This window comes from Lutzomyia longipalpis, chromosome 2 (genome assembly GCF_024334085.1).
Source record: "Lutzomyia longipalpis isolate SR_M1_2022 chromosome 2, ASM2433408v1".
NCBI lineage: Eukaryota > Metazoa > Arthropoda > Insecta > Diptera > Psychodidae > Lutzomyia > Lutzomyia longipalpis.
Window position 1 is genome coordinate 675,815 of NC_074708.1, and position 27,868 is coordinate 703,682.

General features: G+C 35.7%; 2 protein-coding genes across 6 annotated transcripts in view; one reads left to right on the forward strand and one right to left on the reverse strand.

The window, feature by feature from the left end:
- The window catches only part of LOC129788401 (N-acetylgalactosaminyltransferase 7), a 783,634-nt gene that overhangs the window by 398,255 nt on the left and 357,511 nt on the right, over positions 1 to 27,868 (reverse strand). The gene's annotated exons all lie outside the window — the stretch shown is intronic.
- LOC129788392 (pseudouridylate synthase RPUSD2-like) overlaps positions 1 to 27,868 on the forward strand; it is a 138,284-nt gene that overhangs the window by 84,545 nt on the left and 25,871 nt on the right. For all 5 annotated transcript variants that reach the window (XM_055824414.1, XM_055824413.1, XM_055824411.1 and 2 more), the window contains exons 4-6: positions 11,290 to 11,377; positions 13,238 to 13,460; positions 17,246 to 17,333. In XM_055824414.1, coding sequence (XP_055680389.1) covers positions 11,290 to 11,377; positions 13,238 to 13,460; positions 17,246 to 17,333 — 399 coding nt within the window. The remainder of the gene's footprint in view (positions 1 to 11,289; positions 11,378 to 13,237; positions 13,461 to 17,245; positions 17,334 to 27,868) is intronic.

Genomic DNA, 27,868 nt, shown 5'->3' on the forward strand with positions numbered 1-27,868 from the left:
CCTGACTTAAGTGATGAAGATGATTTGCCTCTAAGTTTTATATGCCAACAAATACAACCATAGTTATGCCCATTTCTTCCTTCAAATTGCCGAATCTTGCCTACTAATACAATGCTGCTTACAAATCGCAACTTCCACACGTTATGGGACATCAACTCTTATAACTGGACGCGTTGATTGACTTTGTGTACACACACAAACACCAGAATATATTTAAAAACAAACCAATGAAATCTAAGCCAGACCCTAATTGTTTTTTTGTCTTTAGTTTTTTAAAATTGACTTAGAAATTAAGGGAATTATTAGAGCTTTCATTTAACACCCCACATAAAAAAAACTTTAAACCAAAGATTAACCAGGCTTAAACCAGTTTAAAATTTTTATGTTTATTTATCTAAAATTAATTTAGAATTTAAGGAAATTAAGATTGCTTTCATTTGATACCACACATAAAAAACTTGAAACCAGACGTAAACCAGACATAAACCAAGCTTAAACCAGGTTTAAACTTTGCTTAGAATCACTTAAAATTGGTTTACAATTTCAAGAGCTTTCATTAGATACCCCACAAGCCTATTTTTGAACGAATTGTCTAAAAAACGGTATTTTTGGGGGGGTGGGGGTGGAGGGGGATGAAAATAGTTGCCATTTTCGAACTCCCCGGAAAATTTTAGCTAAGGTTGCCCTAAAAATCAAATCATTTTTTCTTACAAATTAGCCTTAAAAATACCTCTAAAAATAAATCCCAAAACACCCCGCGTATCCCAAAACACCCCATCTTACGGAATTTTATTTAGAAAATTTAATACCTAATGAATAATTTTTTCGTGGTTAATGGACCAATCAAATGCATTATTATTCCTTTAGGAAAATATCCTTTTGATGGTGATAATCATAGAAAATGCATGAATATGAAATTTTTATTACAAAACACAGATGAAAATGTCAAACTTTTTATACAACGAATCACTATAATGTAGCTCTATATATAGTTTAATGCAATTTTCCACATGAAAAATCTATCCGGAGCTTTCTGATGTGCAGCAACAAAAAAGGGAAAATACCCCCAGAGGGCGGAAGTTGAAGAATTTTTCTGTGCTTGGTTGCTTTTATTAGAATTTTGCGGTGAGTTTTTGAAGGTTTTTTTTTTGCTGAGGCAGGAAGGTAAATTCCACTCAATTTTTCTTCGCTTTGTCACCTCTTTTGTGCACACCAACGACACAATTTGCCACTCATTTTGCCAATTTTGCAGCAAGGGAGGATTGGTTAGTTGCAAGGTTATAGGGTTTGCAGCACAATGAATTGATGAGAAATCATATTGTGGGAACTTTTCCTACCTATTTTATCACCTCAGTCTGTAAATTAATTTTCTAAAAAGTCTTTATTGAAATAGCAAGAAGAAGGATCTCCTTATTTTTTTTTTTATAAAATTCCTTTTAAAGTCCATTTGACCATGGATAAAGGGGATTAATGGGAACAATTTTCAAAAATGGAAATTGCTCTGGATAAATCACGAGTGATTATTTCCCCACATAAAATTGGTTTTATGTGGTCAATTTTTCCCTTGTATAAAACTACATACTCCCCTTACTATAAAGCCCTTTCATCTGGAACTTTTACCAAATGTATGTACTCTGTTCGAAAATTGCAAAGTTAACCGTCCGTTGGAATTTTCACAATGAAATTTTCAATATTTATTATCGTTTCTCCATTGAGTTCCCTTCATGTTCCGTGCTCTTAAGGAAAATTAAAACATATATTTTAGGAAAAAAAGCTTCATTTGCACTTTTACTCCCTCTCTGTCTCCATATTAAGCACATAATTTCTCATAAAAAAAATTAAATTTGTGAAAAGATCTCAAAAAAGCTTCTGCAGAAAATCCAAAGCAAGTATTAGTGGGGTAAAAATATCACATGCGAGCTTTTAGCGTGCTGCTGGAAGAAAGAAAAAACTCTGGAAGCTCATTAAAGTCTCAACAGATAAATGTGAACAATTCCGAGAATTAAATTTCGTGGAAAATTGGAGGAAATTTCTCCCGAAACGTTCATTGTGGACAGGTGTGCTACACGTTATATAGGTGGTCCCAATGAAATAAGGAAACTACCACACTGGGAAGTGCCTAATTTCTCCTGGGAAAATATGGGGACAAGAGAAGCAGAAAAAAAAACAATTTTCTTACCAAATTGCTAGTATATATTTCGATGGGTTTTTTGCCTTATATTTTTTTGGTAACGTCTCTCCCCTTCGCAATATTAATAAGCGACCCCATGAATTAAATTTATCGAATAACTGAGAATATTTCGCTATTATCCCGTTCTTTTCCACGCAGCAACAGTTTTTTTCTTCTTCCTTTTACCCTTGTTGTGCATACATATATTCCTATTGAAAACCTTAACGTCTTTTCCGGAGGTTCAATACCACCACCTTCCTGAGGCACAAAAGCTGCCCCCACACACCGCATATACCCTACCAAATCAATAGGGGAAACCAAGAAGAATAATTTAGAAAATTGCCTACACATTTGAATTGTATGATACGTCGTATAATATATTTTTTTCTTGCATGTTTTTTGCCGAATATTTACATAAAATACAATTGTTCTCATCCACTCTCTGTTCTTTTTCTGTGTGTATCGAGGTGGTTTTTTTCTTCTCCTCCGTGGTGCTTTGCTATTATGGAGAGAATGCTTATCCCTAAGACGACACAGCAGCACACACTGAAATTCATTCAGAAGTTGTATGCCAAAAGTTCAGGTGGATTCTTTGCTATTTCTCCCTCCCATTCCGTTCACTGATTTGAGAATTTATTTCAAAATGTTTAGAGGGGGTGAAACACCCTTTTTCTTGGTTCCATTGCGGGAGCTTACAACCATCTGTACACAACACATTGAGGATGATTTGAAGGAGAGAAATCAATGCGATTTTCTAGATTAAAGGTTTTTTTTCGGTTCGTTTTTCATGGAAAATGCAATGAAAAGAATTGTGATTAAATTTAAGAGAAAATTACGAATATAGAAAATCTTTCACCAGGCGCCTCCATCGAAGAACTTTTATCAAAACATTAAACTTCAATAACTCCAATGAGAATGTTTTGGAATATCTATAAAAGTTTCGTAGAGAATATTCGCAATTTCTCAGTGAACATGAGAAAAGGAAAAATTGTAAAATCTTCAAAGGTGCTCTCTCAACTCTATCTTTGCAATTTTATTTATTTTTTCTGCAAAAAAAAAAAGAAAATAGGGGAGAAGAAAATGGTGTATAGAGGAGCTACTAGAGAGAGGAGAGAACATAAAGAGAGCGCAGAGGAGTGGGAAAAAGATGGAATAGAAGCGAGCTTCTCCACACCATGCGGGTGGTTGAATTTAGAGAAGATTTGTTTTACTTGAAATTTCATCACCTGTGTGATTCCATTAGGGGAAATGACATTTTTATTATGTTACTCCTCTCCATTTCACACAGCGAGAAGATTCCTCGACCGAATAAAATTGTGCAGGATGTATCAAAAGGATTCAACGTTGAGTTAGTCCTTTGCGTGGGGGAGGTGTGGGGTGTGCAAATTGACACGAGAAGAAGTTTTTCTTGGAAAAAATCTCTCACGAAATAGTTGAAACTTCTACTACTGTACTGTATAGTTGGGCCATATGATGATGACTTTTTTTTCCTTTCCTACATGTGGGTGGAACCTTGAAAATGTCAAAGTTGCTTTGTATTCAATTTCCAACATGTTTTTCATTTTATCTTCGAGGCAAATAAAAAAAAATCTTCTAGACCCTGAATAAATATTCACAGAAGTTCAAATTCCTCTCGAGACGCACAATTCTCTCACAGAGATACCGTTCAAGTGGCCAAATTTGCAGCAATCAAAAGTTGATGTAAGAAAAATCATTTTGCTTGGTACAAAATGGGATACTTTGACGGTTATATAGGAGCTGCATTCTTGGAAAACAAAAAGCTCTCTCGTGAATATATTTCAAAGTATGATGCCTCCGACATTCTGGCGGCACCTCCAATGAAATGTGACGACAAATTGTGAGAGAATGATGCGGCAAAATTGGTATTTGATTAAAGAATAAAAAAATGAGAATGTTGTAGAAAAAAAAATTCCTCAAGACATCCCCCTCCCTTAAAGCTCTGCCTGGATTTCTGCTCAATTTCACCAACAAAACACCCCAGAGCACCCCAGAGGAGCATTTTAGGGATTATCCAGACACATTCCTAAACCGAGTCATGTTCTCTAAATTTTATGAATATTAAAATATTTCGTACACAGTTGTATTTTGCACACAATATATAGACGAAATTGTTGAAAAGAGGGTCAGCAGTTTTTCGCATTCTTTACACCACACAGAGTACAAAAAAATGAGGGCACCCTAAAAAATTATTAGATACGCATTATTGCCATAAATCCACACACAAACTGTTAGGAGATAGGAAGGGGAGCTCGTAGGACCAAGCGAGACATGTGAGTGGAATGTCTGAATAATAAAATAAAAAAAGAGGCCAAAGAGGAATTATTTTCCCGAGGATTCGCATGCCAAATGAGAAAATTCCTCGGCAAGACAGCACCAAGCAATTATTGTGTGTGGTTTGAAATAATAAAGAGAAAAGGCACGAAATTGTAATCCACGATGCAGTGAAGGCAAATTGACATTTTCACGATGTGCTGTAAAACCAAGTGTTAAAAGTCTTCTTAAATTTTCTCACATAAAACTAGAAAAATAAACGCCACGCGCGAAATATTTTCCAAAGGAGCTGTCGGAGGCTTTTTGCCAGTACACTGTTGCTTTATGTGATAAAATATAATTTTAATTTAATGATTTGATGAAGATGTCTTTGAGACAATATCGTAAAAAAAAGATTCTCCATTGATATGTTGTGGAACAATGAAAATTTATATGCAAATGTTCTATTTTGTCATGTGAAATCTTTAGATAAAGTCGCATAAGACATTCTATATTATCTCCACTGAGAAATTCAAAAAGAAATACTTTTTTTTATTCCTTTTGTCTTATTAATTTATAATTAGAAGAAAAACTTTTAAAAATACTCTTGGAAAAACTATATAGAAGTATTTTCTCTATAATTTCTCCACTGGAAATTTTCCACTATATATAGTAAATATATAATAACAAATCCCTACACAATTTTTTTCTCTCAATCATGAAAATTATTTTCTAAAAAAAAACATGATTTGCAATTTCATCGTCAATCTCTTTCAATGCTCTTTCACTGCTTTACGATACATATGTATGTATTTTGAGCATAGGTTCATTGGATTTGAGATGACGTGTGACATTTCATGACCCCATAGAGGACACACATACATACATATAAACGGAAAAAAACATGAAAATAGGGGGAGACGTACAAAGTCCTTTTTTTTGGGGAGTTGTTCATCAATCTGCCATTGCAAACAACTCGATAAAATTTGTTATTAAAACTTCCTAAAACGATTTTTCGTTGGAAACGCAAGCAATTACCGAACTCGCGCAAACAAATCCATTTCCCCCAGCTATAATTTTCATGCTATTTATCGGGGGTGGTTGGCTCCCGCCACTTTTGGGAGAAAAATTTTTGCATCGATGCATAAATTGACATGAGAGCTTTCGCGTTTTGATGTGACATGGACATTCTGCATGAAAAATTGACACCCCCATGCTCTGGCCCCCGCCCTCCCGAAATTGGTGGAGGGCTGGAAAATTTTTCGGCGTCAGAGAACTTTTTGATTATCGTGCAATGTATCGCCATATGCTGATGTAATAATATCACATATTCCTCCATCCACTTGGGGATTCCTTCAATGCCGCGCTTGAACCCCATCTCTCACCCCTGTAAAGCTCGTCGTCAAAAAAAGCTCATTTTCGCCCATCCGTGACGAGTAAAAGTGCTCGCAGGAACTTGGATGTTTGACACGAGATTGAGGGACATTTTATCGAGATGACTTTTTATTAAAAAAACACACACACACTGGAAGGGGTTGGGGAGGAGGGTGTGAGGCGAACCGCAAGATTTGAAACCGCAAAATGGGGGAGGTTTTCCATTACGTAAACCCCCTTCTTTTGGGATGTGGTGGAGGAGTTTGGGAAATGTTCATCTCGCAAGAAGAAATCACATGAAAAGTCATGCTACAAATGGTCGTTTTTTCTGCCCCAGAGAGCTTTTGGGGGGCGAGAGAGAGGTCTCTGCGGCAGAATTTCGGGGGAGGGTGGTGTGAGTGAGGGAATGAAGATGGAAAAGACAGAAGGAAAAGCTCACCCCCAAAACAAAAATACATAGATTGGCACTTTTTCTCCCGTATTGTATAATCATTGAAAAATCAAAAGAGCGGAAAATCAAATTTCCCAACCAATATCCAATATCAGAAAAAACACCCTGTGCGCACCCTGTCTGGTATTCCTCTCCTTCGACAATGCTCAATCTACATATTTACAATCTCATGTTTCATTTATCCCAACCCCAAAATTTTGTGTCTTTTTTTTTGTGCCAAATGAAATACCCAGCACCATCACCATCTATTTGTACAACCCCCGCATCTACCCGCAAAAACATCCATTCTGATGATTTTTTCGAGGAGAAGGTGGTGGTTTTATTCCATCCTTTTGTATTACCCTCAGAATTATGAACCAAAAAACAAAATTGCCGCGAAAAAAATGATGTGTGTGCATAAAAAATGGAAGAGATAAATCATGTAGCGTAAATTGAGCCAATTTTCACACATAGTGTTGGTGAATAAATAACATTTATGGTGGTGAGAGTACATATATATAGTGAAAAATCATCCACCAAATTGGTGATTCAATTTCATGAAAAAATTTATGATTGGAAAATACTTCAATGGCTATTTTCACGCAAACATTGAACACAAATTTTGAATTATCTCCCATTATATAGCCTCTGGGGGATAACCAAAATAATGTACAGAAAAGGGATGAAAAAAAATTCCCAACTATGAGAGATTTTGCTATAAAAATTAATTTTTTTAATCTAAACTTTTTTTTTGTAATATTATAGTTCTACTTTTTTGTATTTTTTTTGGTAAGCTAAACAATAAAAAAATAAACATTCATTAGCCCCAGAATTATTCTTCAAACTATATGGTATTCAATCTTCCTCAAATTTCTATATGCAATAACGTAATACCTACAAAATTGGCACGTGTTAGAACTTTATTCCTGGGAATACATTACTTAATTCAAAATAAGTGTGAGGTCACAAAAGGGCGTCGAGAAGTGAACTTTTGGTTGGGTTTTTTGTACGCCTCATCGTTACACATATGGCTCTATTTGATTGATGTATTTTTAATGTAAAAAAATGAGTGAAGCCCTCATCTATTTTTCCTCCTTCATCACCTTTCCGCCATACCTCGTGCACTATAGGTTTTTGACTGAAACACGAAATTCAAGAGTTTATATGCGGAGAAAAAAATATGAATAAATTGAGCTTTTTAGAGGGAGGAGGGGGATTTATTTTTAAAAAAAAAGAGCACCATTTATACGGGTATTCACCACTTTTTACTCTACTGCCAATTCTATTTTGTTGATGGGAAAATGTGTTCAATGTTCATATCTACGGAATATTGAAAAGTATGTTGATTCTCCAATGAAAATCCTTTTATTTAAATTTTATTTTTTTTCACGGATTTTCCTATACATATTTGACAGTTGAAGAGGACATTTTGATGGAAAAACCTTTCACAAATTCCCATCAATTTTTCTTCCAATTCCATTATGACTAAATTCAAAATAAATACTTCAGCTACTGCAGAGAAATATTTCTGAATTTTTTCCCCCGAGAATTGATGAAGGGGTATCTACCAAAGGAAAATGAATCACAGCTAATAATTCCTTTGAGGGGGTGGTTCTACTCAATTTGAGATTAATTTATGGGAATTTTTTTATGCCTTGTAATCCTTGAACTTGGTAAAAGCTGTCGGGGGAAAAGCTTTTCACATGATGCAGACTTTTTCAATTTTCATCCCTTCTTCTGTTTTTTTCTCATCACTCGAACATCACACTCCATTCGCAAAGTTTTCCCATTGAAGTAATTGTCGGGGAATTTATTAAGAAGATTTTCCGAAGGATTTTCACAGCCCATGAATAAGCATCGTGATTTCCATTTCGTGTTCTTTTTTTGCCTCTGCTGTGGGGGTGTTTTATTTGAAAATGAATCTCTAATTACACCAAAGTGACTTCCTTTCGTTTCTTTTTGCACACATAGCGAATACAAAAAAAAATGCGAAAAGAAAGAGAGAGTGAAAGAGAGGATGAGGAAAGTTATAAGACATCACTTTCTGATGAAAATAATTTCCGTTTGTAGCGGTGCCTCAATCAAAACCCATATAAACCCCATACTACCACCCTCTTTGACTTCATTTTATGCCATCGAGACGATTTTCATCAGCACTGCGCAACAAAATTGGGGGTTGAGGGTGGACTTTTAGCACCCCCAACCAAGACGAAGATGGTTTGATTTCCATCTGGCTTTTCATGAAAGATTTCCATGGTGAGTGTAATAAAGTTTCCACTGGTTGATGTTCCACAGTGTTGAGCTTCTTCTGTTTTCAGCTTCACAGGGCGCAAGAAAAAAATTACCCACCATAAAATAAAATATATTATCGCGAACTTTAATCTCTGATATTGAAACTTTAGGTAGCTCTTCTTTTTTTTTGGCGCAGGGTTTTTTTTCCCAAAAATACAATTTAATTAAATTTACCTAATGGAATTTTTATTTAACTTCCTTCCCACAGTGGTGAGGCGCCAAAATAACACACCATCGCCAGGGGGGTTGAAAGCACACACACACACTGTAGCTGATGTTTGTGATCACACCGATAAAGTAGTACAAAATGTTTTTCCAAAAATTGCGCGCGCGAGTCTTTTGTCTGATTTGCTAATTTCCTTTCTGTCATCTTCTTGTGAATTTTCTTTCTGGCTAGCCCGGTTGGGGGCAAGGGTGTTGGTCTATGGGGTTAATTTTGGTCGTCAGCCAGCACACAAAATTCACACAAAGCTAAAATAAAATCAAAAAGTGAGTGTTCTCATTTTTGGTACACAATGTGCGCTTTTGAATTGAAAAGGAAATTGCAGGAGTAAATAAAATTGAAAAGGAAAGTTTATTTATTGCAACTACTAACTTATTGTGCTTTTAGTCACATGACTCAGGGCAGGATATTTCAAGTCATATTTTACATACTCTTGGTGTTATTAGCTGTACATAAATACCTCTTGGGGAGAATAATTAAATAAAGGTATCAATTTACATTTAGAGGCTAAATTCTGATGTGAATTGTCAGACGTATCCTTTGCGAATGATTACCCCCTGGGGCGTGAAAATGAAGCTAAAATATGCGTGAGTGCCAATGTATTTGATTGCCTTTCAATTCACCCACACCCCCCGCACAAGTTTGGCACGAGTACTTTCACAGATAGTGGTGGTGATTGAAATTTCTCACACCCCTGTGTGCTACGAAGCTCAATTTGAGATGCACTTTCATGTCTCACTCTCTCAATGTGACATCGATTTAATCAGGCGAACTCCTGGAGAAAAGCTCTCATGTCCCAGGATATTTTCCCATCGAGAAGGGGGTGTATTCACCATATATACCTATACCTACTACACTAAAATTTCGTATTCACAATGAGCGAGTCTCTGGCATTTATCTCCATATACAGAGTTTGTTGATCTCGTCCCCTTTTTAATGGATTGAATTGTTCATATGGCAAACGAGCGAGTGCTTTTAGCATTATGTGAGTTACAAAAGAAAAAGCTCCTTATACCACCCACATCCCATTTCAGAGCTGCATTCTGTATTGGTTGGTGGGTGTGTGTGTGTGTGAGGGAACCTCAACACCACCCCACCTCAAGCAAAGCGTGTGAATTAAAGCGTTGAATGAGTAAATTTTGCTAGACGTGATGTGAAACACAAATTTGGGGCAAATCAATCTCGCTGCTTCTTTTCTTCGTTCTGAATTTATTATTCAATTGCCAAGTGGAGTGGCATGCACAAAAAAACAGACTCTCTCTCAGCATTTTCCCATTGAGGATATGAATTTGCAAGAAAATGAAAAAAATGCGAGAGTTACTTGGAAAATGCGCAGTGCTTTTTCTTACACCCACCCACGCACTGTCTGTGATTTTTCACTTGGTACTGTAGTCACGCGGGGTACACACACAGTGATTTTTCCTCAATAAATGGTTTCTATTGTATCTTGCGGGGAAAACAGCTGAGATTTTTTGATGTTATCATAGGAAAAATATATTTTGGAATTTATTTTTAAAGAAGTTTTTGGCCTAGAGACAGACGCTCAACGCTAGATTAATTTGAATTAAATAAATTGATTTTTCTTTAAGTAGATCTATTTTATCTTATATAGCAGAAGTAGAGTAAAATTAACAGTAATAAGTTAATTAGATTTACAAAGAAGTTTATACGTTCCTGTATGGGCAAAATTCTCATTCAGTAAAACACATGGGATACTCAGAATGCTGTTGAGAATTTTTACAAAAATTAAAAAAAAATCGTCTAAAAGATTTCTTTTATACCACTGTAATCAGCAGTGTAAAGGCAATTTTTTTTACAAAAATGGTAATAATGACGTCACTATTATTCCTTTTTAGTTCAATTCATAAAGCATTCATGCCAATTTTTCGTCGATGAACTTTGATAAAGTGTTTTTTTTACTTCATGTACTTGTTCATGTATTAAAGGAGACAAAATTATCTGTAGTGACGTCATTGTGTGAATTTTTTAGGCAGATTTTTCTTATTCGTATTCCTATTCTAATTTTTGTTATTTATATTCGTCTAAAAGCTTTCGTCTAACCTTGATGTCTTTCTAGAATAAGGATTTGGCTCATATGGAAACGAATGAGCTCCTTTTGTATTCTCAATTGAAAAGGATTGATTAAGATTGTAAGATTGCAAGGATTGCAAAGTTTCAACTCTAATAGACAAACAAATTTTATTTAGAAAGATTTTTGCATTTTCACACTATTTGTTAGCCTCTTGTGTACTGTGCTTTCTATCATCCCCCAAACTAAATTGCCCCTGGGAGTGGTCGTAGCGCCTCCGTAGGAAAAAAAGTGCGATTTTATTAATCAATAAATATGAAGAGCCATAGAGTAATTTGGCTCGTATAACACACAGTTTTTTTCCTCTCGCCATGGGGCTTTTCCTCGCGGCCTTCGCGGAAAAAAGCCAACATGTGGATTTTGATTAAAAATGACTTTTCATTTTATGCTACATACATACTATATATATGTGAATGTACTTTTTTTTGTTATCTTTTTAGGCCAAGCTGGAAACAAAGGCACTAAAAGCTAAGCGACCAGGTTTTACTGATGAAAGATATCACGAAACCTCCTACTACATTGAAAGTGGTATGTGTAATTTGTGGTCTTTCTTCCTTCCTTGGTCTTCCTGTTCTATATCCCTCCTTCCCTCACATGCCGCCGTGACTTTTCTCACACACCCACCCCGTCGCACCACCCAGCGCGCCCGTTTGTGCCGTATAAATTATATTAGGGTTGGGCTGGTGCGTACAAATAGTGTCTATATCCTGACTACCATACTACTGATGATGATGGGGGAATAAGGGTGGGAAATTCTCCGTTCTCCTGGAATTCAACGATGGTTCCGTAAACCGCACACACCGCAAGCTCGCGATCAAGGGGTAAATAGTCACGTATGGTGTTTTGGCAAACACTATACTGCAGCAATTTGGATTAAAGTATCATACTACCTCTATTACACACAACATTTTGGAAATGGGAGTAAAAGAGAGAGAGGGAGGCGGAAGGTACAGGGGGTGGATGTTATGAGGTACATACATGGGGATCATTGGGGGTAGTACAGTGGGATCGATGAAATTGACACAGAAATTGATTTTGAAGCAATGCCAATGAGTCATCAGGCTTCCATGATGCGTAGAGAGAGATAGTGCAAAATGCATGTTTGATTTTATTTGTCACCTCCCAGCCAAAAAGCCAGGGGGTTTAATTTTGCAAATTAAATCCATTCTATGGACTTTTATTGTAGTGTGAGAGGGGGGATGTTTATAAATTGGAAACTAATATTGTGCTCCCAATATCAAACCTCATTGTAAAATTAGATTAATCCCCTAAATACTCGGATTGGGTTATTTGGGGAATTTATTTTCAAAAATTAAAAGGATTTATCAAGAGCTGAATTTATATGTGTAAAACCGAGAAAATCACAAGTCAGAGGGAAAATACTCATAAATCTTCTTCTCAATTTTTTTTCTCTGGGGGAAGATCTGCAAGGATGGTTTTCAACTTGAAAAAAAAAAGTGCATTGAGATGGAAAATATAATAAGAATAATCGTATAATGGAGTATGTTTACACAGAGTAATCTTCTTAAATAGATTTCATCTTGCAAATTAACTTCCACCGTTGGTCAGAAAATGGTGAAATTGGAGAAGAAAACTTTCTTGCAAAGTCAACACTGTATATGCGATAATAGTTCCATTCCTTAATTTCTCTTCTCACTGTGCGCATAGTTAAAGTAAATTTCCACCCAGGCAAAGTACTTTTGCAATTACTTTCTGCCCTTTCTTTAGGAATATGCGGGTGGGTGGGGGAGGGAGGAAGGGTAGTAAATGCATTTTAGTAAGGCATGAGGAACCATTCCATAGGTATGGTAATCCTCATACGGGGATTTTGGGTGTGGTTCACCCCTTGATCGTGTATAAGCTTTAGCCAACCCCCCTCCCCCCTCTCCCGTATGTGCGTGCGAAGTGTGGGTGGTAGAGAATTGCTACAAGTGTTAGCATTAGATGGTTGGACATTTATTTCTATGCCATATAATGATGATGATAGTGCGGTGTGCGAAGAGCTTTTGCCACCGTTTTTTTGTTCACCCTGATGCGACGAGCTTTCTCCGTAAGTGTGGGAGGAAATATGTGCGTGTGTGTGGGAGAGAAAAGTCACATAATGGTATGCCTTTGCGCAACTTTAGCAATATAATTTCTTGTATAGTTTTTTTTCTCTTCTTTTGCGGAGTGCAAAAATTTTTCCCATCTCAACCAAGGGTACATTATGTTTATCCCTTTTGCCACAATTTCATCCCCCATACTAAATACTTAAGTGTTGCTCTATATCTCTCCAACCCCCATCCACCCTCCCACGTGTATAGCCTATGCCATTGCTACACCCATCCCTACATAATCTCTTTCTGCCTGTGTCTCTCTATGTACGTACATGCCTCTGTGTTTTTGCAGGTTTGAGAAAAGTGTATCCGTATTACTTCACATTCACCACCTTCACGAAGGGACGGTGGGTGGGTGAACAGATACTCGATGTCTTCGCACGGGAATTTCGTGCACATCCAGCTGAAGAATATGAAAGATGTATCAAAGCTGGCACATTAACTGTTAATTATGAAAAAGTGCCCACAGACTATAGATTGAAGCACAATGATTTATTAGCTAATATTGTTCATAGGTAAGTTCCTTTTTTTCTTCCTTTTTTTCATATCCACTCTATTAATAATAATCTTTTCACTTTCTCTCTTTTTCTCTCACTCTCTCACTCTGTCTATCTCTATCTCTCTGTTAATTCTTCATCTTATTACTTCTGCACCAAGAAGAAAAAAAAAACATTTAATTCATCTCATTTTATCACAACTCCCATCTCCTAAATTTCATTCACATCTCACATTGTTTAAAAAAAAGTATTATTTCCCGCCATTTCACAAAGCAAGATTGCTCAACATCCACGTGGAATTGTTTACTGTTTTTCTTTTAATAAAAAAAAATAAGAAAATAGAAAATTAATCGAATGATTACTTGTTTTATTTTTAAATAATTTTTATTATTGTTAAGTAATTAGTATAGAAAGTTTAAGGTCTATGTCAAATTAATTAAAACTATCAGGAACTTTCAAAGAATTGCAAACAAGTCCTGTCAAATACAGATATCTTGAATATCTTCAAAATTTCTCAAGAAAGTTCTTCATTTCTTCTAGATTTCTTATTAGTTGGTGTTCCACTTCGTGGCCAACACCAAGTATTGTAATCGTCGGAAAAACCGACCACCTCAGATCGGGCTCAAACTTGGTATGAGCACGTTTCAGAAAACCCACATTCCAAAAATGGTGGTGGAAAATTTTTGATCCGGCCGGCCTGCCGGCCGGCCGGCCTGGACTCCACATTTTGCCTTATAACTCGAGAACGGTAACAGATAGAGACTTCCGGTTTGAAGTTTTATATAGAAATGTGGGTGTAAAATTTCATTTTTTCGCATTTTCAAAATCCAAGATGGCCGCCGTCCGCCATTTTGAACTACTGTCAATCACTTCCCTTATAGTTAGAGGTCTGAAATTTTAGTATGTTGTAGAGCTCAGTGAGACGTTTTCATCGATAATTCAGACTTGAAAATCGGTCAAGCGGTTTAGCAAATATGGCGGCCTAAAGCAAAAAGTGTTTTTTCGATATATCTCGAGAACGGCTTGACCGATTTTGACCATCTTGGTATCAAATGAAAGGTATTGCGAAGCCCTACAACTAACTAGAACATTTCAAGTTTCAAAAACATCCGCAAGAGGCGCTAAAATCAAAAACAAAAATTGCCTAACTTTAAGGGGCAATATCTCCGAATCCCCATTTTCGATTTCTTTTAAATTTTGATATGTTGTAGCTCGACTCAATATCTTTCACCAATCCGAAAATGAAGAAAATCTATGTCGCCGTTTAGAAGATATAGCCATTTGAAAAATTCTTGAATTTGAAAAGTTCTAAGAACCATATCTCTTGAACGGCTTGTCCGATTTCGCTCAACTTGGTATCAAATTAAAGGTTTTGCAATTCTCTACAACTTTCTAGAACATTAGAAACATCTAGAACCATTTCTTGAGGACGAAAATTGCGAAAAACTGTTTTAGTAAAACAAAAAGCCGCCATTTTGTGTTCTAGAGGTGACCTTGAAAAGTATCAGAATTTATCCCATATTCTAGCTTATTTTAAGACCTTTCCATAACTAGTCAAGAAATTTCTGTAGGTGTTATAGAACCAGAGATATGACCATTTTTTTTGCATCAAATTACTGAATTTCACGAAAAAAAATCAACTTTGCCTACTAATTCCGCTCACAAATCGCATTACAACGCATAAACAAACTTTTATACGTTGTGGGACACCAACTCTTATAACTGGACGCGTTATGATTGACTTTCCCTATTTTATTCATAAAATATTTTCTTTAAATTGTTTTACAGCATATTAATAGAAAATTAATCAACAGATTTATTGAAAAATTAAAAATTATCTCTCATGCTTAAAACATATTTATTGTTGACGTGAAAAATTCATAACAAAACCACGTGTCCAAAGTCAAACAATCTTGCTTAGAGGCTTCATTTATGATGATGTTTATTTTATGTATGCCGTGTACCTGCCCAAGCGAAAAGGAGCAATATTTTGGCGAATCAAATGAAAGAAAGAAAAAAAAAACGCCTGAAAGATAAAAAACAAACGGATGAAAAGCGCGCAGATGGAAAATCCTCCACAAGTGAAAATTTATGTGAGAATTTCTGCTAAATTATGAAGTATATCGTGCGCCACTCGCACTTGCCGAGTGATATGTGATTTTTTAAATACCGCAGAACATTCCAACAGCCATCATTATTGGTATTTTTGACATGACTTTTGATCGCAAAGCGTGGAGTGGAGGAGCAAAAAAAAAAAGATTAAAATCGTGCGATATGATTTATAGTGGCTGAAATGGAAAAATTAATGTTTTTGTGGTGAGTTCTCTTGACGGGAATTGCTCGGATATATACATACATGTTTATGCGAATTGTATATATGGATTTCTAATGAGGCGAACCTCAAGATATTGCTCATTGCCATAGGGTATATACGGGTATACAAAGGAAAAAAACAGGTGGGAAAAGGGTGGGAGAACATGATTATTTTGTAGTAAACTTTTCTTATTTCCTCTGACCGAATTATATGAGCCCTCCCATGTTTCTTTTATAAGATTATATATGTATATATCAACCCACCCACCCATCCCCTTCCAACTACCCCATAATCCACAATAAATTTATGCATAAATTCTTGGACATTTTACGATAAAACGAATTCGCAAAAGAGAAAGGAATTTTCACGAGAAAATCCAAACATTTATACGCAGAACAATTTTCTTCGCAAGAGTTTTGTGACTCTCGGCACGTTAGCATTTATGTTATATATATAGAGAAGTTTTCCATTCTTGAAAGTGTTAATTAACTTTAGAACTTCCCCCTTTTCGTATTTATTTTCACAATGAAATAATAAATGATAATTTGGTGTTGTTTGAAAATGTTCCTAATATGTATACTTTTTACCATTTCTTTGGCACATGTGTCTTTCTCTCCTTGTTAATGTTTCCTCCTTTTCATTGCGAATTCTTACATCAATTTGCAGAAGATATTTTCACTTAATCCATGAGAGTGAGTGTTGCTACTCCTTTTTCGGATTGAGGGTGTATGTATATAGCTATTATATATATACCTTTAAATTATCTCTCTGCAAAATAACACACACGGTTGATGAATGAAGAGAATGAAAATTTATCCAAAGAAACAAGAGGAAGCAACATGGAGTTTTTCCTTTCTATATTTATTCTTCTACTTCACAAGCAAAATTGTTTTTGGCAAATATTTTCCTTTTTCATCTAAGGCCCCTTACTTATTGCCTTAATATACGTATTACAGTTCATGAAAGAAGGTTGTAGACATTGGTTTTTGGAAGAAAAAATAAAAAAATATATTTAAGAATTATTTATTTGTACTAAAAAAAAAGAGATTGAAGAAACATTTAATATGATGTTTTGCTTAAAAAAATTCAAATCTGACATATTTTAATTTCAAAATTTATTTAGTCCCGAACCTTCTTCCATGAACTTTTAGATTGTAAATTTTAAAGTTCGACGAGGAAGAAAAAAATGATAAATTGAATGAATTACGAGGGGCAAAAAGGAGGAATCTTTCTTCCTATTCATCTCACCCTATCACCGCGCATTTCCTCATTTTTTTTATTCTCTCATATTCTACGACTCCCCTTTACCGTGCTTCAGGGGCGGGAGAAGAGAAATATTTCTTGTGCTATTTTTTTTCTCAGTCTCTCAAAACAACAACAAAAAAATGTAAATAATACTTCTTGTAGATGAGAAAGAAATGCGCGCCCCAGAAGCAAAAGTAATTGAGTTATGTTTTTTTCTACATCATTATTGTGTATATTTTTGCAGACATGAAGTACCAGTCACTAGTCAACCAATCACAATAGTGCATATGGACGATGATATTGTGGTTGTGAACAAACCAGCATCAATTCCTGTAAGTGGCTTAAAAGACCGCCATTTCATTATATTTAAATATTTTTAAACTTTGGTTATTTATTTCTTAGTAATAGATTTTTTCTTTAATTTTTTCTTACATTGTTTATTCATTTTTTTTAAACAACTTATTAACATCGCATCTCACAAGAATTTCATGGAAGAAAGAAGACTTTGGAGAGATTTTTTTTAAAATATAAATTTCCAATTAACCCATGCCAACCCATGCTTGAGCGACACGGGAAAATAATGGGACCTCCCCGCAAGAGAGTGGAATTTATTAAAGAAAGTAAAAAAAAAAATAAGGAGAGTGTTTGAGTTGGCAAAGAGAAAAAGCCTCTCGGTGTGTATGTTGCTTTTTTTACCTCCACCATCCCTTAAAGCTTTCCGTTTAAATAGGGGGAGGGGATGTATGTTCCGGGGAGGGATGGAGAACTTTTGCGCGAAGGAAAGCACAGAAAGAGAGAGAGCTTAATGGAGATTGTGGAGCAATAAGAAAGCACCATACCACCACCAGGGTATGCAGAAAAGCTAAAAGTACAAGCAAAATATCATGTTTAACACCATTTTACACTCCTTTCCACCACATCACCGTTAATTTAAATATTTTACAAAATCTTCACTTATATATAGCGAATTAATAGCTCTCTGGCAGGCTAAAAAAAAAGTATATCTTTCCGCATCATCCACCCCCTGTTTACACACACTTTTTTTTGTCTCACTCTTGGCTGTACGAAAAATCATCAAGTCTACACGCAATTTTTGCAACCCTCTCTTGTGAAATATTTCCGTGCGTCAATGCATAATTTATGAACAATAATTGCCATTCGACCTAAAAGCCTTTTCCTTCCCTCTTTTTTTCCACCTACCCCATTCTACTTAGGGATGAGGGTTAACTGCCTGTGCCCGTAACAAAGGGGAAAAAAGAGGTGCAGAAAAAAGGCAAAAGGGAATTAATACAGCTACTAAAATGCTCTCTTACCTCTCTCATTTCCTCTTTGTTTACACCCCGGAAAGTTGCAAAGTCAAAAAGCTCTCTCTATATATAATATTGGATGTTGTCAGGCAGGGAAGAAGCTGTGATTTAGATATTTTGCCATTAAGTCTCTCTCTCCCTCTTTATGTATATGGGGGTTGACCTCAATTGAATACTCATATCCGGTGTTGAAGACGAGGGGCAAAGAAGACGAGCTTTCATGAAGCCACCAATAGATATTTCACGACTATGTGCAAGCTTTTGCAGTCATCCAACTTTATCCTCTATGTGGGATATTTCAGCAATTTAAACTACTAAGACGGATTATCTTCGTATCATCCTCCACGTATATCCCTCCTCTTCACGTCAAATGCCACACTCGGTGTGTGCTTACAATAGATTGTGGTCATGTACACTTGGTACACATTCTTCCCCCTTTTCCCCAACAATGGCTTTTCAGTTTAATTTAAACCGTTGAGCTTAACATGTTTCTAATGTTTTACCATCTCTCTATATAGCACATTATTCTTAATTCTTGTTGATCTGTATTTATGTAGAATTTTATTTTTATTTTCTCGTTTTAATTAAAATTTTCACATACTTTTGTGTATTTTAGTAATCTTTCTCTTGAGATTAATTGAAATTTTCGATAAGAAAAGGAAAGCTGTTAAAAAAAGTGATTTCAGGAAAATATTTAGAGGAAAATCTATTGTGTTTTTCTTTTAAATTAAGAAAACAAGAACTTTTAATAAAAAAAAACTCATAATTTTCTCCTTTAGCATACATAATTATTATTTTAACAGCATGCTAAGTAGAGCTTTTGCTTTCGTAGAAATTTATATTTTAATCCTATTTTGAAAGTTAGAGTTATTTTCTTGTTTATCATGTTTATGTATTACGCATTAGATGCTCCCAAAAAGGGGTTCTAAATAATGCACAAATTTTCATTTGTGTTATAAAATATTAATTTACAGTGATTACCCTGCATAGAGAATATTGCTTTGTGGTAGAGGAATCTAATTAGGTGCTTTTATTAGTTAACTAGTCAACCCGAGCCCCCAATCATGTGTGAGCAAAGTCCATTTTAAGCTATAAAAGGGGGCGTATTAGTAGGGGGGATGAATAATACGGTACCCCGAAAAATTTTTAAAATTAAAAATTCCCGTTATCTGACCCTTCAGCAGGTAGAAAATGGGAAAAAATCAATTTTTCCGTGGGGGCGCTATAATGGGGGGTTGGGGCGGAATCCCATATAGCGCTTGCAACTCGTATTGACCCCCTCTACCCCCATACTAAATTTCATCAAGATCGGCCCAGCCGTTTCGGAGGAGTTCATGTGCCACAGACAAACAAACTTTTCAGCTTTATATATTAAGATAAATCAAATGATATTATAATGAAAATTGCTTGGCACAATAGAATTTTATCAATGCAGAATAATTTGATTTTACAAAATACAATAACTTTTTGGTTTATTGCATTTGATGCAAACTTTTATATCTATTTTTCCCTCAATAAAAAATAGTTTATGTGGAAAAATTTTTATCAGTGCCATCTATTTACGTTCAGTACCATCCGTTGGAATTGTTCATCTATATGTTGAAAAGTCAATGCTTTTTGGGAGTGAAAATTTCATCGTTTTTAATGGGAAAATTCCCTTTTCCACGATTTAAAATAATTGAGTAAGCTTTTCGATTTGTGTGCCAAAATAAACTGTTGAATGTCACAGCAGAGTATGCTTTTAGCTTTTCCATCCCAGGGATGAGTGTGTGTGTGTGTGTATGCTTATTTATATTGGGCAGCACAGAATCCTCTATCCTTGGGTTTTATTAACAAGTTTCGCAAGTTAATTACCAGTGTCAGCAATATTATGATGTAATGAAATCCATAATTACCTTAATGGGTTTTTCGCTATGAGATTCTCACCCCTTTTGGCATCATCAATGACAAAGAGGTTTGGTACGATGGAGAGGAGGAGGAGGAGGTCATGAGGGTGGGATGAAGAAAACCCATCATGCTTTCCCTCTCTTTCCATGTGTGCGTGTGCTTTAGGAATAGTACCAGGCGCCTCCATTGCAAACAGCTGTGAGAAGCTTTCACCGCGCCACACACCGTATGGCTTGAATCCTTTTCCCAGCAACTCCTCCGCTTAGGGACTTGCGTGTGAATTTTGTGGCATCTCAAATTGGAGGCGAATGACTGAGTTAATAAATGTCAAAATGCCGTGGAGAAGTACACAATTTGAGCTTGTAGTACGTAATTTAGGGGTGTAATGTGCAAAATTTTCGGATATAGTTTATCTTTTGAGTGATATTTGTGCTTAGAATATTAGTTTTGATGCTTCCGCCAGTACTATTTCTCGCTTATTTGCGCACACAGCTTTCTGTTGGAGGATGAAAGCATCTGCAAAATGCATTTAATAGCACCACTCACCACTTTTGACACATATTTCCACTTTTCCCACCTGAAATTTCTCGTGTTTTGTATGCGAAAATTACTCACATTCCCATCCACCCCTCCACCCCTACACCATCATACAATTTTCTCCCGTTCCGACCCAAACAAAAAAGCTCCCCTCGATCCCCATTCATTGCAGCACACACAGAGTATTCCAAATTGAATGTTAAAATGTTGAAATGGGAGAGAGGAAGAGATTTTCAGATAGGAGAGAGAAATTTAAGCTTTTTTTTTACATCATATGCTACATACAATTTTATTTAACAAAACCACAAACTACATAATATGGTAAAAAATCTAAAGCTCGAGCGATTTCTATCAGACACTATACCCAATTTTTATTCAAATCTGTCGAGTACTTTTTGTACGTTTTTATATCTTCAACAAAACCATCAAAATGAGATTCTTTTTTATTGAATTTATCCATGCACCGTAGCGCACAAAAAAAATCGAGGAGATTCTTTTTTAATAGATCGAAGCTTTAGAGAGCTTTAATTAATACGAACTTTTTTTCTGTGTTGTTGATAAATCTGACATCACAAAAGAGAGGATCCCCCTCATATAAAAATATTGTATAAAAATTCAGTAGAGGTGAAAAAAAAAGTCTCTCTATGTATCCTTGTGTGCCTATTTTGTCGTATGGTTTTAGCTTCCTGACCATTCAAAAAAAAATTAAATCTATGTGGAAATAGATTTTTCCGTGCACGTGACAAAAAAAATGTGAAAAAATTTGAATGGAGATTAAAAGTGAGGCTCAAATGGAGCTAAAGCCTATAGAGAATTATATCATCACTAAATATATTTTTCAATATAAATAAAAATACCTTTTAAATAACCATGGTGAAAAAAAAGAACAGAAATACCAAAAAAATCGTGAATTTTAGTTAGAGAGGTGAGCTTTTTAATTGGTTAGCTTTGGCATAGAAAAATTTTATTTATTTACCTGAATGTGACAGTTTTTTTTTTTTTTAATTTTTGAATTAGTGCAAATACATTTAATAATTTAATTAGTGGATACAAAATGCTTTAATTATTTTTAGCAATGTCGCTTTATGCTGTAAAAGTAAAATTGTTCCATGAAAACGCTTCCCGAATCAATTGAAAAAAAAGCAAATTAATTGGCTTCAAAAGAATTTTTCTTTTCAAATTGAAATATATCAGACAAATTGGCACTAGAATATTTCTGTTCTTTGTGTCAGCAAACATATAAAAAAAAAGAAAAGAGCTTTTCACAGTGGAATCACACCATGTTTTTTTCTTCACACCTTTATGAACATTCTTCTCTGTGTTTTTAATAAATTTTCTGTTGGTCAGAAAGGCATGAGACGCCCGTACTTGATCATCCAATTAAAATAATTCACATTGACAACGATCTTATTGTTCTGGACAAACCGTGTTCCCTGCCGGTGAGTAAGAGAAGGTTGGGGGTCAAGAGACTTTTCTCAGCACGTTCGTGACCTTTTTCTCTTGTGACTTTCACCACAATCTTTTTTTTTTTGAACGTCTTGTTTGCAAAAGAAAAGTCAGACTGTTTTTTCTTTCCTTTTATCCTTGATTTTTTTTATCTGGAAAGGTATGCCTGTGTGTGTGTTCTATTGTTAATTTCCTTCGTCGCTCCCAGGAAAACAAGATAACCCCGTGGGAAGGAAGTACTGGGGGCGATGGGGACGCCGGGTATCGCATGAAGAAGAAAGTGATAGAACACGGAGAGACTTGGTGTGTGTGTGTGTGTGCTATGTGCAAAAAAGGGTTGATTTGGGACTGAAACTCACTCTTTTTCTGCTCTGTTTACCCTCTTGTGTATTTAACAAACTCTCTCCCCTATCGTTTCTTTTTTTAGTAAGTTCTTTTTGTCCCCACTCATGACCCACAGCCTCCCCTAGAAATTTCTCTATTTTCACCCCCCTGCCCTCAACATACTTAATATAATATGAAGTTTACTCTTCATTGGCATTTTTGGTATTTCATCCACCACCTTCCATCCATATACCCTACCTAATCATTCCCATGGAGTCAATCTCTTTTACTCATGGGGATGGCAATATTTATGTTGTTTTATATGGAATGCAGTGTGTGTACTCCAACCCCCATATCAATCCATTTTGTGTGGGGGAGGCTGTGCGGTGGATGGCACAGTTGAGCAATTTTGTGCCCCACATTTCCATGAAAGAGAGACAGAATGTGCTAGCTACATATGTGTGCGTGTGTTAAATGAATGGATGCTATTTTGTATTCTATATTCATATTATTACATCATCCACCCACAATCGAACCATCCCTCCATGTCAAATATATTCATGCTTCTTTTTTTTATGAATCTCATCATTTACCCCCACACACAGTGAAATCTTCCTGGCGTCAAAAGCAAAAGATTGCTCTTTGGCCAAAAAAGATGGCTCTTTTTTTTCATCTAAAGGCTTTTGGGTGAAAAAGTGAACAGGAGAAGCTAATTTTATAATATTTATTAACTCTACGTCTCCTGTCTAAGGGGTATGGCAATAGGAGGATTTATGTACATTCAACCTCTTAGACTTTTTAAGTTCCATGAAGAAGCGTTTGATCAGTTCAGCTAATTAATTGACATGTAGTCATTAATCAGAAATTAAGGCACAAACTTCATACTTCAATCATCAAATTATTGTTTATTTTATGACTCTGTAGTGTCCTTCAATTTACCTAACAACACACCCCTTTCCCAAAAGACTCTTTTAAGTAGACCAAATGCTTTTGAAAGCTCTCGTTTGCGTCTCGCATTTCCCTTCTGTTCGCGTTTTGAAGTACAAAAGAGGGCTACGTACTATGTATGTATGTATGTAGACATATATTTCTAAGAGAAAAATGACGGGAAGAAGTCACACATGAATCACTTTTTTTTCCTCTTTTCGAGCGCAAAAGCGTAGCAGATGTCTTTAATATCTTCTAATACGTTTTCTTTTTTTTCTCCATACATAAATACCTCTCTTCTAACGTTGTCGTCAATTGAGATAGCGTTTCACCCGCACACTGTGAGAAAATCTTGTAACATTTCCACCTAATATCCCCTTTTTACGATGGCCCTCAATGTCACTGACAACGTTCCTTGTGAGTGTTCTTTAATCTCCTGTTCCCATCCTCATTGACTTTTTCATCATTCCCTTGATGCGAAAAGAGGGGTTGCGAGTATTTTTTCAAAGGGAAATTTGTTGCATTTTAGCTCTTAAAGTTTTTCTTTTCTCATTATTCCTTTTCATGCGGGGAGCTTTTTTTTTTCTTTTTTTCTGCGCATTTTATTGGATTCGCCCATACTCTTTATAACTCGACGAAATTCCCAGTCTGAAAGTCAACATGAAATATTCGTGATGGGGATTCTTTTCTACCCCGGGAAGGGGGGTCAAAAAGTCAACCAACCCCCACCTTCTCTCCCATTTGATTTTCCCTGAAAGTAGAGGCTTTCTTCCGGCAATATATTCCCAAAATAGCTGCCATGAGATTATTTATCATTCCTCTTTGGTACAGAGCATCGCGCGGCAATTGAAGGCACGAGAAAGTCTAATTGGAAGTTATACGATTAAATTTTGAGCTCTCCTGGAATGTGCAAATATTCAACTTATAAATAGGGGGACAAATTGAAACTTATATATTTGGATATACATATAGCACAGAAATTTCCACTTGTATACTTTTACGAAAAGTTTATATCAAGTTCCAACACAGTTAGTATTGAGTTTTGTGTATTGGATGTGGAAAACTCAATGAAAAGGTATGAAATTCAGTGGCCTGAATAGGAGAAACCCCATCGTGTTAGGAGAATTTCCCTTCAGCTATGTGTGTGTGTGTCCTTTGGGTCCTGGCAAAATGAAATTCAGCACATTGTGAAAATTAAATATGCGAAACATTTTCCAATGGAATAGCTACTAATTTTGCAAATGATTAATTGGAAATTTGACATTTTGCTAGGGGAGGGGGGCTGCCCATCAAAAAAGCTCTTCCCTCCACTTATGTATGTGACGAATGGCCAAATTTGTGAAAATGCAACACTCTGGCATTCCTCTTTCTATCAAATGCTCCAAAATGCATGTGTTTACGTCAACCAATCTATCTTGTTTAAATATTACACAATTACACTGCTATTTAATTTACCCTTTGACCCCAAACGCGTAGGTGTTTTCCATCATTTGTCCATCCCCTCTCCGCATTCGCATTTTGTTGTATACATCATTCAACATAATGCACCCATTTAAAATGAAGCTTTTACACACAGCTTTTAGGAACCCGGAGTGAAGCTTAATCATATGTAATATATATTTTTCATATATAATTAAAGAGAGATCCTAAATGTAAATATTTGCTTTTGGGTTAGGATATGCGGTGTTTGGTAACATAATAGAATTTTCTAATAGCAGAAAATGCCATCCATTAAATTACTATGCAATTGTGTTTGGGAAATTTGATCGATAGTTTAAGTAGTTAGCTTAAAAATACATAAATTGATTGATAGTTATAAATTAATTTTTTTTTATTAACTTAAAATTAATTAAATTTTTTAAACGACTATTTAGTGATTTGAAGAGTCATAATAAATTAAATCTAATAGATTTAAATCTTGAGACTGTCAAACTGCTAATTTTCTCATTTATTTTGTAAATTAAAATAATTACTTAAATGAAAAATAATATTTAAACTTAAACTATATTAAATTATAGTTTAGTAAATCAAAGCTTTAAGAAAATAGTTTAAAGTAAAGTAAGAAAATTTTCTTCTTAAAGTTTTCTTCATAAATCTTTGCTTATTAATTTTCTCTTTCTTATCCTTTGATCACACAATTCATTGGTAAATTTCATGGAAAATCTCACTTCAATTTCACATCAATTTCCCATTTGATTACACACCAATTCCACAATTTACACCCCCCACCCCCATGTTAAATTGTAATGAAAATGCAACAAGAAGCAATCAGGGAGCAATGTGTTTTCTTAAGGGATGCAGGAAAATGGTGCAGTTGAGAGCTTTCCCCAATTTGAAAGTGATCTTGTGAATTATCTCCATTGAATTTGTGTCAATGGTATACTAAACAATGTAAACGGGGGGTGGGAGAGGAGAGTGTAATTCATTAAAATAGACAATAGGGTACACTCCATAGTTATTATTGGTTTCATGGGGCGAATCATTTGCACACCATTCAATTGAGCTCACTTTGGGTTTGTCATTCTTTACAACACCACATGCTCCATCCACCTCATCCCTACGGTTTTTTTAGACAGACTATTCCTCCCTGAAGTACTTCCACTTCGGTGGATTAAGTGAAAATTGTCGTCCATTCGGAAAATGTAGTGAATTGTTTGTAAGCTGTGTGTGTATTATGTGTGCTACTAAATGGAAAAACTTACAGGCTACTGTAGGAATTATTTTCCCTGAGAATTAAGAGAATATGAGAAAGAGGAAGGGCGGGTTAGATGTAGAAGGCAATAGAGGGGTTTGTATGGAATGTATAAGAGGGAAGTTCTGGTGGAACTTCATCATGAGATACACACACACATAAGTTTAATAAATAGAGCAAGCAGTGCTTGTTGCCTTTTGAATCAAATCTCCTTTTGCCTCTATACAAGAGGATTTTCCGCATTTGAGGTAAATTTCCTCTCACTTTGCCAGATGTTCACTTCACCTCCGCTCGTGACCTTTTCAACTTCAGTCACACGGATGGTGTGCGGTGAGGGGAAGAGACATGGAAATATTCCAGCAGTTTCGCAATGAGGACAAGAGAATAATTTACATAATAAAAGACGTCCAATGAGATTCCTCAACTTTCTCCACATAAACAATGAGCGAGGACATTCCGCAAGTGATTCATTATTGTGCGCGGAGGTTTGGGTGAATCACTCTTCGCCACTTTATTACACTCACCGCCCCTCCCAGCCGCACATCCCTTGTGATTTTATCACCCAATACTCCATTAATTCCCCACAACTGAAAATAATGCGCTATTTGCTGATTTCCATTACCATTTTCCATCTTGAATTGATTTATTCGACGAAGAAATTGCGGACTTTTCATGGCTATATATTTTCCTTTTGGAAAGTACTTTTCAATAAGCAAAGCAGAGTGTAGCTATTGGAAAATTTATAAGGTGTCTTCTCATTCTCTCTCTTCAGATTAATTTTGAAGAATAAATTTTAATTTCTGATGGAAATTTTAAGGATTCTTTGAGAGAATTTTGCGACAAATATTTTATAAAAATATCTTTTTATTTGTTTAGTTATAGAGTGGATTTTGAGGAGATTATTTAGTTAAATATATTTAAATAGCGGGAAGAAATACCTGCACAACACTTTCCTTTCTCTCAATGAAAAAAATTAGAGCTTTGTCAAACTTTTTTTTTCTTCATTAAAAAAACGTTTTTTTTTTAAGAACTTATTTGCCCCTTTTGGAATTTCAAGCATTCCTCGCGTATCGCTCATCCCACGTGCCGTAGATTCAAAGAAAAAAATCCTCAATCACCACCTGTGCTGGTGGAGGAAAAGAAGAGGAGAAAAAAAACGACCCATTGCGTCTGGGGGGCAAAATCACCACCTCAGGGCCCCATTGACGGAAATAGAAAGGAAAAGAAAGGAAGAAGGAAAAAAAGAAGGAGTACCAATGGTTGTTTACATGAGCCCAAAAAGGGTTGGAGGTTGGGAAGAAGGGCGGAATGCGATGGAAATAAATACGCAACACATCTTTCGCGGAAGGAAATAGAAAATAATGTATTCATGAAATGTGTTTCTCTCAAATCATTCCATCCCCCACATGCTGTGCACACGGTGTAAAAAAAAATGTGTCGAGTGTGTCGCAATAAATTCTTCTTTTCTTGGCCTTCCCGAAAACATACACGCACTGCCAATCTTCTTGCACATGGGAGGCCCTCTCTCGTTCTCTTGCTTTCTCGCTAGAACCATTATAAGGGGTGGTAGAAAGCACCCACCCACACCTTCCGCAAGAGAACGTCGTGTGAAAATTCATTGAGATGGTGAATTGGCGCTGTGAGTTCAAAGTGAATTATCACTGAATCATGAATATGTGGATTGAACTTTAGAGAGAAAAGGAAAATGATAACTCCGGGGCAATGAAAATTCTCATTCTTTTATGCT